This window comes from Chaetura pelagica, unplaced genomic scaffold (assembly GCF_000747805.2).
Source record: "Chaetura pelagica isolate M959 unplaced genomic scaffold, ChaPel_1.0 scaffold63, whole genome shotgun sequence".
NCBI lineage: Eukaryota > Metazoa > Chordata > Aves > Apodiformes > Apodidae > Chaetura > Chaetura pelagica.
Genome location: NW_009952896.1, coordinates 2,342,260 through 2,353,741, shown reverse-complemented (window position 1 = coordinate 2,353,741; position 11,482 = coordinate 2,342,260). Strand labels below are relative to the sequence as shown.

The 11,482-nt window shown below is 35.6% G+C and overlaps 1 protein-coding gene across 1 annotated transcript in view; it reads right to left on the bottom strand.

Annotated features, from left to right (window-relative positions):
* Positions 1 to 5,790: 5,790 nt before the first annotated feature.
* CCDC102B (coiled-coil domain containing 102B) overlaps positions 5,791 to 11,482 on the bottom strand; it is a 117,058-nt gene continuing 111,366 nt past the window's right edge. Inside the window, exon 5 of the mRNA XM_009995628.1 lies at positions 5,791 to 5,880. Within this exon, the coding sequence (XP_009993930.1) occupies positions 5,791 to 5,880 (90 nt within the window). The remainder of the gene's footprint in view (positions 5,881 to 11,482) is intronic.

Genomic DNA, 11,482 nt, shown 5'->3' with positions numbered 1-11,482 from the left:
GTTACACACATCAATGTTTTTTAATTTATGCAGGAAAACAATTCTTTTCAAAATTTTAAAATTTGTGAAAATCAAAATACTAAAATTTGATTGGAGAGACTGCAAAATATTTTTATTTTTTTTTTTTAATGAGCAAGGCAAAAGCCTCATTAGAACTTTGTAGTGAGAGGCAAAAAGCTCAAATAGTTCCAGTGCTGTATTTACAAGGTAACATGCTCAGAAAAAAATCCAAAGCGAAAAGTGATGAAGAGGAACAAGAGGAACAGAGTTCATAGTTACAATGCCTACTAAAAATAAAATCAATAAAGTTACTTAGCACTGGAAAAGTGAATGCATATAAAAAAACCCCAAACAATCCACCTTTTATTTTTTTCTTGTTGTTGTTTTGGCTGTATCTGATAACTAGGTGCTGTGTAACTTAAACTTTGAGATGCTTATATGTTAACTTTGGATGGATTCCTTTAACTATCCCGAACCCTGTGCTGTTCCATGAAGCTTTTAAAAAGGATTGTGATAATTGATTTTTCAGTTTGGCAGCAAAACCATAAAAAGGTACCTCAAAAGAGAGAGAGAAAAATAACTTTTCCTTCCCATAATGAAAAGGAGAAAAAAAAATTGAAATAATAATTTTATTGAACATGAACTTTTCTGTTCGGCAGTTTGAGACTTAAAAGAAAGGCAGACAAATTAAATATAAAGTTCATAAATCACATTTAGTTTCTTTTATTTAAAACCTCAGCAGTTAAAGTTGTCAACCAGGGTGCAAGACAAAATAAGCCCCAAACCAAGAAAACCCCACCAAAACACAAGAAGAAAACTGGTTCTAGTTCTTTCGAAGCTGATTTTTCTGCCTTCTAGTGGAGTGCTTTTATCTCAGAGCTACTGAGCAATACTTAAGATAATGTAAAAATAATTTTCCTCAACTGTTCTTTCTGGGTCTATTTCACTTTGAATGAAATAAGTATTTCTCAATAATTACACATATCTCAGACTACAGAATACTTGTAGTTATGTAAGTGCAGAGAAAACCAAAAGATTTTATACAGCATACATATGCCAGGCTAGAATGAAACTGCTAGAAAAGTCTGAAGTTCTAGAAAAAGCAACCCTACACATAGTAAAATGTTGACTTCTACTTAAACACAGTAAGTCACAAGTTATATATAGTGGCTGAAGTTATATATAGTGGCTGTATTTTTATTTAAAAAAACCCCAAACAACAACATAATACATTATTTGGAAACAATTGTAATTTGCTAGCAATAAAATAAGTACACTTTTCCTGTGGTAGGTGATGAAGTTGTGCCATTCTTATACTTAACTTTTTATTGCTTATTATCATAGTGAATGACAGCAGTGGAAACAGCTCTTATCAGCCATAGAGAAGTATATAAGTTTTGGCCACTTAGGAATTTCACTCTACTGCAGCACAGCCAGTATTGCATTGTGTAATTCATGTAGCCCAAAAATAGTTAATACAATTGTTAACAAGAGATCACAATAACAGAATAATGTTAGCACATAACTGTTTAATTAACACAATAACGTAAGTTGATTCTAATTTATGTTTTATCCACTGTTAAAATTACTCCAAAATGAAAGGTTTTGTTACTGAAATAAAGACACTTGTATTAAGTTTATGTGGCTAGGTTTTGGTAATGGGGATGGATGGCATCTCTAAGAAAACACAAGGAACTGTCCCCATGTCCGACAGAGCCAGTTCCAAATGGCTCCTAAATAAACCAGCTTCTGGCCCAAGATGAGCGCATCAGTGACAATAGGGACTTCTCTGTGATAATATATTCAATAAAGGATAAATATACTGTACAGATGTTGTAACATAAAGTATATTCCCCTGCAGCCCCTGGAGAGGGCCACAGTGAAGCTGGTTGTCTGCTGCAGCCCTTGGACAACCTCAGGCTGTAGCAGGTAGACATGCCCTGAAGGAAGCTGCAACCCATGGAAAGCCCACACAAGAGCAGGATCCTGGTAGGAGCTGTGTCTCATAACAAACCTACTCTGGACCAGTCTGTTCCTGAAGGACTATGCCCCATGGGAAGGACCCAGGCTGGAGCAGTTTTTGAAGGACCATATCCCACAGGAGGGACCCCACATGTCAGAGGAAATTTAGATCCTTTAGTGGAGGGGTTATCAGACACTGCAGTAGGCTACCCAGCAAAGTGGTTGAGTTATCATCCTCATAATTATGAGAAGTGTAGATGTGGTATTTAGGGATATGGTTTAGTGGTGAACTTGGCAGTGTGCTAAGTTTATGGTTGTATTTAATGATTGTAAAGGTCTTTTAAAACCCAGACGATTCTATGATTCTGTGATTCTATTCCACGTTGTTAAAGAAGATTTAACGGAACTTGCCAGTTGTAAAAATTACTTGTAGGTGCTTCTATCTCAGTGTTTATAATTAGTTTCTAAAACTGATCTACATAAAATATCCATACTCTTCATCATCTCAAAAAAGAAAACAAGGGATACTAGATTTTGTGAAGGTTTTTAAAGGAAATTCACATTTTTAGGCACCACTAATCTCATTCTCTCTAAGAGATGAGAAAGAACACTTCAAAGGTTTGCAACCAGATTTAGTCCTAGGAATTTTCCTGACTTTTCTATATATCCTTAGTGACCTTGGGTGAGTCATTCTTTTTCTGCACAAATCTGTGTGTGTGTGTTCACAGGCCACAAGTAAGAGAAATGGATAGGAGTACTGGTATAGAGCAAATATCATAGATAGATAGATGTATATTCAAGATCATAAGAGATTCTGTATTATGATCAAAAGGTCAGAATTTAACATTATCTGACATTCTCATCTGCAGCCAAAGCAGTCATGTATCGTCTTACTTTGGCTTACTTTCAAGTGACTAAATTATGGGTTTACTTCTTAACAGAAACCTCTGAAGTTCTCTATGTTGATTGTTGCTGAAACAAATATTTTACGTACTTAATGGAAGGAGCTGTTTTCTCTTACTCAGGGAATAGGGTGAAACTATGAAAAATGAAAGCATCTTGTGTGATCTATCAGAGTCAGGCAACAAAACTTACATAGTACTACTATGAAGGAGGCACTTGAAAATAAAATATGATCAATTAAGTTATTAGAAAGAACTGTGTGGGATAAATATGAATATTAACTTCCCCTTAAGAAACTATAATTTGTTCATGAGAAAGAAAAGATGTACTTCTATAAATTTTAAAATTAACATCTGATCATCTAATTATTGCCACCATGACATTTGGACTAGCTGAGTATATCACACCAGCACAGTATTATACAGTGAACATATACTAAAGATTTGTATAGTAGAACTAAACAGAGCAGCAGAAACTAGCTTATAGCTGTCGATTTTCATGAATATCCATGTTACACTGCCAAGCTGTTTGCACATAAATGTTCTCCAGCACCAACTAAACTTTTTTTTTTTTAATCATAACTATTTGGAGATACATACAGAGGGGACAAGACAGAATTCTCATTTCCCAAATAGCTCATAAAATTATTTCATTTTATAGTTAGCCAGATGTGGGCAGAAAAGAGACCCTAGGGCTTAACATGATTTGGGCCAATTGCTAAAACCCTGTAGCTTTATCTCTAAAGGATCAATATTTCTAATGACTTGTCAGAGGGGAAAAAAAGGGCTTGTCTCTAGAGCTTATCTAAATGATGCAAGCTTTTATCAGTAAGATGTCATGTGGCATTACTGTATTTTCAAGCACTTCAGTGTAACCATAGAAGTACATTTGTTAAAGCATTTAAAAGCAATAGTTATGCACTTCCATTTCTAATACACACATTGACATTTTCAGTATGGTTATGTTGCACACAGGGATGTCATGAAGATGTTGGCATAAAAAAAGTAGATGCAGTTTTCTAGAAAGCCAATGTATCATTTCACAGTGCATGGAACAAAGCCAGAGTTCTGTTTGATATAAAACTTGAACCAGGAAGCTAAGAAAAGGTCGAAGTTTGGAGGGGGAGAGTAGCTGTTATGAATCTAATTTCATTGACAATTCTTGTAAGTTATAAGTGTTTAAACTTAATTTAAAAAGAAAATGTCTCAAGGTAATTCTGTACCTTGTTGAAGAACTTGGGTATCAGCTATTGATAACAGTGAACCAGCATCCCTTCATCATGCATCCCTTAGTGTATCCTGACAGATAATGGCTGGGATTAGGACAGCATTTGTAAACATGAAAGCAGGTTAAGAACATATGAAGGCAGTTAAAACACACATCCTTCCATTTTAACATACTATTTCCAGCAGTGACTAAAAACCACCGCTCAGCAAGAGACATAAGAACAAGTAGAGTTTGTTGGCTGATCCCAGTCTCCAACCCTTTGCAGCTCAGGGAATTCTAGGGCAAAATATAATTCTGGGGCAAAACATAATTCCTCTCTAATTATTAATCTTAAATATTTTTCCATTTATGAATTTGACCAACTTGCAATTCAATCTCAGGAAATTTTAACTACACACACTGGCTCTTCACAAAGCCTTCTACAGTTAACTTACTAATTGTGGAAATATTTTTTTCTTCTTGTATGGTCTCAAGTAAATTACAAGGGAAATCAAGAAGAGATCATATAATCTCTGAGGCAGACTTAGAAGAAGAAATATCTTAGTTGTGGAAGAAATATTGTAGGATTTAAATAAAAATAGAATTCCCTTAGGAGTTTTCAGTTTATAGGGATATAATGTATGAAACAAAATATTGCTGAGCAATTAGAGCAAATTCATAGAAGCTTTGTGAAAAGCATCTGTATATGCTCATAAGCAGCTCTATATGACAAAGAGCAATTCATAATTTGTATCTGGCTTGATGACTCATGAATTTTCAAAAATATCAAAATTTGCAGTTTATCTTTATATATTCATGCCACTTCATATGTGATATTTAGAATTTTTACATGCGCAAATATTAAAATAAAATTTAAATAAAAATGTGATATACATTAAGATAAATTTGAGAGTAATTATTTCTATGTAATTCTATTATATCATGAGTATTAAATACACACAAAAAATGGATACTTCTTTAATCTAAATGTGTATGTGATACTATATAGATATTTTAAATAAAGGAAATTTTCTTTCTTAAATATTATGTTTTTGGTTTTGTTTTGTTTTTTTTTAATGAAATAAAGGTGTAATATGCATGTCACCCTGGTAGAACTGGGGAACCTGAGAAACAAAGTTATTTACCTATTGAAGTATGAAAAAAAGACAGGAGCAAGGCAAGAAACAAGCCATTGTTTTCCATTGCAGACTCACTGTCTTCCTAGGACTGAAAACGAACCTCTCTCATATGCCATGTACATTCTAAAACGTTTTTCCTCAAAGGTAAACTATAGGTCATGTTAGTTAAAGTCCACTTTTTTCTTTAAAAGAGAGCAATTAAGACAACTGGAAAGGAAGGACAGACAGCTGCCAACAAAAAATCTAAGTTGGCACACAAATACACTACTGTGTTTTCCTTGATTCTTATTTAAAAAAACCCAAACAAACAAGCAAACAAAACACAACAAAAAAACCCAAACCACAACACAACAAAACCAACCAACCAACGAATCAAACAAAAAAAACAACCCAGAAATAACCAACCAACCAAAAAATCAGAATACATAGAAACTACATATAAAGATTTCCCATATATGTGTGGCATGTACTTTTTCAGTGACATTTTCATGTAAATCTTTATGAAAAGTGTTAAATTCTTTGCCACTCTTCTTTACTGTTAGTCGTATTGATGCAGGGCTGTTTGATAATCTCTGCATCTTCACTCACTGTTTTGGTAGAAACTCCAGCAACATACAAAGAACTTTGCCAGATCCCAAATCCTGAGTTTGCTTTCTTCTGGCTCTTCACTCTGAAATGAGATTTATTTTAAAAAGTGTGACCACGATGAAAATCAGAAAATCCGGTTAAAGTTCAAAACGATAGTAGACTGAACTTCTTCTAAGAAAAAAGTTTTAGCAGAAAACAGTAGAATTGAGATAAGACAGTCTTTGATAACTTTAAGGTGCACATTGGATACTTTAAAAACTGATTTCTTAATAAAGAAGAAAAAAAATGTAGGGTTTGAGAGCTACTATTTGAAATTGTCGTTCACAGTGAGAAGCAGGCTACACTTGCTTGCTTCACTTTTGATGAATAGGACTCAGTATTTATTTTTTGATTGACAGCTCTGAATTGTGGTACTATGGCTATTACAAGGTATATTTAAAACCCTTACATTAAATTTTGAGCATTTTATTGGAAGAAGGGAAATTAGAGAATACTGAAAAAGATGAAAGGTATCTCAATCCCTTCATTCTAGTCCCTAGTCCAACATGATATCTTCAATTTACATTGATGATGATAGGGAGAGATTACTTAAGAAACATAACAATAGTTACTATTAATTATTAATTATTATTAACAACAAAAAGATTACAATTAAAATATAAGGCTAAAAAATATTAAAATTTTTCATAAATCTTGGTTTAACAAATCACAATTTCAATAACAACATACAGCAGAACAAGAACATCCGTTCAGGCTGGGCACCAGAATGTCTAGTACACTCTCCAGAATTCAGAGCACAGTGAACACACAGCAGCCCTGCACAGAGCAACACGTTTATCAAGAATTATGAGCTCAAGTACTACCAAAGTGCATATAATCAGCTGACCCAAGAAGACTGCATGTAAAAATGAATAAATGCTGATGGATCTAAACTTTTTGTATATATTACTAGTTTTGGCCTTAAAAAAAGCTAATTGAAAATTTCCTATCCTTTAAGCTTAAGGGCATACATTTCAAATTCTATTCATGTCAATATTGCACTTCTGTTGAAATCTTATCATAAACCACAGTGCAATTATTATTCTTCTTGTCTTTTTCAAACACCTGAAACAGGTTTTTGGAAAAGGGAATTTACAAAACGATTGGTTTAGTTTTGACTCTTGGAACTTAAAATCTGTCAGCAATCTCCGAACATGTTGAGAGTTTTTAATAAAATCTGGAACACAGTGGTCTCCATGTCTTGTCTCTCTATTATTTAGAAAATAATTGTGTTCTTGGAAAAACCCATTATCACATGTCAAAATCACTCTGGCTTAAGTAAACTGGTCAGGTACAGAAGCTTTTGAACTAGCATAGCAATGTAATTGTTTACATCATCACAGACTCTATGATGCTCCCATCTGCTGATGAACATGCCCACTAGACACTAGATTATCTCTTTTTCACCTGGGAACACACATAGTATATTTTCAAGACAGATCAAGTAACTTAAAATATTTGTTCCTTAATGTACTGGTTTGGCCCGATGGCTTTTTTTGTAGTGGTGAATGGTCCCTAGGAGTGGCTCTGGTAAGAAGCTGTGAAGCTCCCTTTGCTCTAAACTCAGCCAAGGAGCCATTAGAGGGGCAATGGATGTGTCTATGTGATTAACATACAACAGAACTGATATGACACCTGAGCAGAGGAGCACTTAAAGGAGAAGAACGGTGCTGGAGAGGCAGAGCAGTGCTGGTGTTTGGTGAGGAAGAAGGGGAAGAAGGTGCCTGAGAAGTTTCCCTGCAAGCCATGGCGAGATGACAGCTGCCCCCCTGCACTCGTGGAGGAACGTGGTGGAACATTCCCTGAAGGCACCAGGAGGGGGGAACTTGGCCATTGGACTTGGAATGTGCTGCCAGGGGACTTGGATCATGCAGCTTTGGAAAACCCCAGCACCAAGGGAGTTGGCTGTTCCCGAAGCAGCCTGTGACCCTGTGGGAAGCCCAGGCTGGAGCAGCTCCGGGCCTTGTGGGAAGGACTCATGAAGGAGAGGTGCGTGGAGGGCTCTGGGGGGAAGCAGGGAAGGACTGTAAGGAATCCTTCTTCCTGAGGAGGAGGGAACAACAAGAATGACCAGTCTGTGAAATGATTCTAAACCCCATCCCCTGTCCCCTTGTGCCGCTGGGGGGGAAGGAGGGAGAGAAACCTGGAGCAAAGGGATTTGGGCCCCAGGAAGAAGGGAGGCGTGGGGTAACATATGCAAGCACTGATCTTTGTGCTGTCTGTGTTCTGTGTGTGTTTGATTAGTGTGAAATTAAATTATTATTTTTTCCCCAAGTTGAGTCTCTTTTGCCCGGGACCTTAATCGGTGAAGAACCCTCCTTGTTCTTTGTCTTCACCCATGAGCTTTGTCCTCCTCATCATGGTGTGTGTGTGTGGGGTGAGGAAGTTGAGTCAGTGGCCATGGGGCTGTTTCTTTGTTGTTCTGTTATGCCCAAGCCACGACCCTTAATCTGTTGCTTCTAGATGCCATGTTAGTCTGTCTAACATCTGTAAACAGTAAGTGGCATTCTGACTTCTATTTAATAATAAAAATAATGCTGTTACGCATACAATGAGCTGCTACTGAAAGCAGTACATGAATACACAGACTAATAAGTATTGAACATTTATACAAAAGCATATACACTTGCCAGAAATCATTAGCCTACAGACAATCTTATTTAAAAAAGCTCATTCTGGTCTGTTACAAATAACAAAAATGGTGTGTGCCTATTGACAAACTAATGTAGAGCAATTTCCTTGAATTTCAACTCTGGTTTACAATAGTATTCTTACTCCTGTAAGAACATCTGAGATCACTCCTTTATGTAAGGAGATTTTTGCCAAGGCATAACTAATGAAAGTTACGTGTATGTCAAAAGGGTTTGCTCAATTACTCTTCTCTGTTTGCAAGATATAATTCCTCTGGGTACGTCTGCACATTTGTAACATCAATGTGTATATTCCATATGATGGCAGTAATGAATAGCCTGTTTAAATGTGAATGCTGATGGAGTTTGTGCCATAAAAAATTAGGGAAATAATTCCCATCTGTAGTCTGCACTAGTCAGCATTGACAACACCTGACATCTGGGAAGGACTGGGGCAAGAAGTTGCTCCATTGTGTCCCCTCAGCCACATGGTGGAAGGGCATTGGGAGCCAGGCAAAATGAGAACCATGTCTGGTTCCACTTGGAGCATGCTGAGCTTCCTTGGGGCAGGCAAGGGAATAGCCAGTTGCAAGAGTGCCTATCCCGGTTGTGCAAAGCCCCGTCAACTCTGCAGCTGCTGCTGGTGCTTTAGCCGTCTGTGGGGTCAGCATGGAGAATGAGTCAAAACGCCTCTGTGTGTGGAAGGACTACACAACTTTCTATGAAATTATTGACAGACAGACAATACAACTTTGAAAAGCCTCATAATAAAAGTAAGATGCAACTACTCTAGGAAAAAAACAATTCAAAATCAGGGTACAAATGAATAAGCAAAATAAAATACATAGACTTTGGACTCTAGATAAATGAACAAAGCGTTTTAAAGCTCTTTCCTTGGCAGCAGACAAATAGAAAATGCTAACTAAATCATAAAAATGCACAGGCATATAAAAAGGCAGCATACCATATGTCCACCAATATCTAGTACAACAGGAACATTAAGAAAGCCATTAAGATAGTGTCCCCATCGTGCCCAGGTATACAACAACATATGGTACATTTCCTGCTTCACTGTGCATTTCCTTGCTTTGTTGTTTAGCGTCACTGATTTAGAGTTCAATTAATATAGTTAGCTTCTGCATTTCTCTGCAGAATAGTTTAAAACATTTTGCTACTGCTTAAAATTAAGAGTTCAATTAATATAGTTAGCTTCTGCATTTCTCTGCAGAATAGTTTAAAACATTTTGCTACTGCTTAAATTAATCTTTTTTTTTTTTTTTCAAGTGCAGGTGAAAAGTAAATATTAACCTAAGGTAAGATTTTTTCCAAGGGTTAATTAAATGGAAGAGCTAGATAAAATTATTTTTAATGCCGCTACACACGATACTTAAATTCTGAGCTAAGTTTTATTACTATTCTTTTTAACGATGCTACAGAGAGACATTGCAAGGTTGTTGTTAGTTTTAATAAATGAAGGCTTCCCGAGGACAGATGTGTGTATCTCTCAGGAGTGTAGATTAGAGTGAAAATAATAAGGGACTAGTGTAACAGTATTAAATATAATACAAAAAGAAACGTAAAGTTACTGTGTACTGATAAATATCTACCTGTACATGTGGCATGGAGAGGGAAATCAGAAGGTCCAAAAGATTTTTCTAATTCATTAGTATTTCTTTTCAAAAACCTAAAGCACATTAAGGAGTCTCTGGATCTATCCAATCTATCCAATCTCTCCAGCAAAAAGGATATGAGAAATAATAAATAAATAAGCTAGTGGAATGAACCAGCATATCCATTCTCTACTTTTGTAGTAAAAAAAAATGTAAAAAACACCAACTTTTCTCAACTTGCTTGAAAACTAATTTTTTCTCTGCCTGTCACTACTTATTTGTCAAATGCAAGTGTGCCAATAAATATGTAATGCCTTAGATATCACAATAAGAGAACAGAAAATGTCCTTATATTTGAACATAAAGCATACTTTAGCTCTCTTGCTATTGTTAAGCATACATTAAGACTAAACACAGGTTGTTTTTGCCATTATTCTTTACCAATTATTGTGCTTGATATTTGTATTGCACGCACTCAACATTTAAATAAATTTAAAAGTAAAAATTGAAAAAGATACATCAGAAATATGGAATAGTGAACAACACAGTTAAAAAAATATGGTTTTAATTTTTTAAATCGTCAGATTAGAACAGAAAAAAAAAACCTTGAACTTTTAGCTAAATTACTTACTTATTGTTAAAGAAGACAATCTAAAATCTCTTTGGAAAAGTAGATATTGTAGGTCGCTATTTTAAGAATTGTAAGTAGTGAGTATAAGATTTATTTGTGTAACTTGCTTTAGTATTTCTTTTAAAAATTACTTCTGATTTCTAAGCATAGGAACAGTTCTAGTCCTACTAAGAAGAAAATATCAATAATATATACATTCTTTTTATTTCTTTTTTATTAGTCATGTTTGTAAGGAAGGCTTTTTGTGGGCATTTTAATAGCTGAAAAAACAGTGTAAGAAATTATACTTGGCACAAGCTCTTTTCTCATTCCTTTTTTATATATTAAAATTCATGTTCTATAGTAATATTTTCACCTTGGTAATCTCCAGGCCAATAAAAAGCATGATCATTTCCCTTCCCAGTAATTACATGATTGCCAGCTTCAATTTCGTTCCATTTACCCTTTCAGAATTCTTAGCTTTTAACATTTGCTCAACATGTGCCTTCATTACTTTCCTCTTACTTCTTCCAGTTACAAAAGGTGGGGATGTTACCTACCTTGACAAGCAAGGCTATTGACACTGTCTCCTATAACATCCTCATTGGAAAACTCAGGAAGTGTGTACTAGATGAGTGGTCAGTGAGGTGGACAGAGAGCTGGCTGTGTGACAGAAATCCTAGGGTTGGGATCAATGGAGCAGGGTCGAGTTGGAGGCCTGTAACCAGCAGTCTCCCTCAGGGGTCAATACTCAGTGTGGTCTTGTTCAACATACTCATCAACGACCTGGATGAG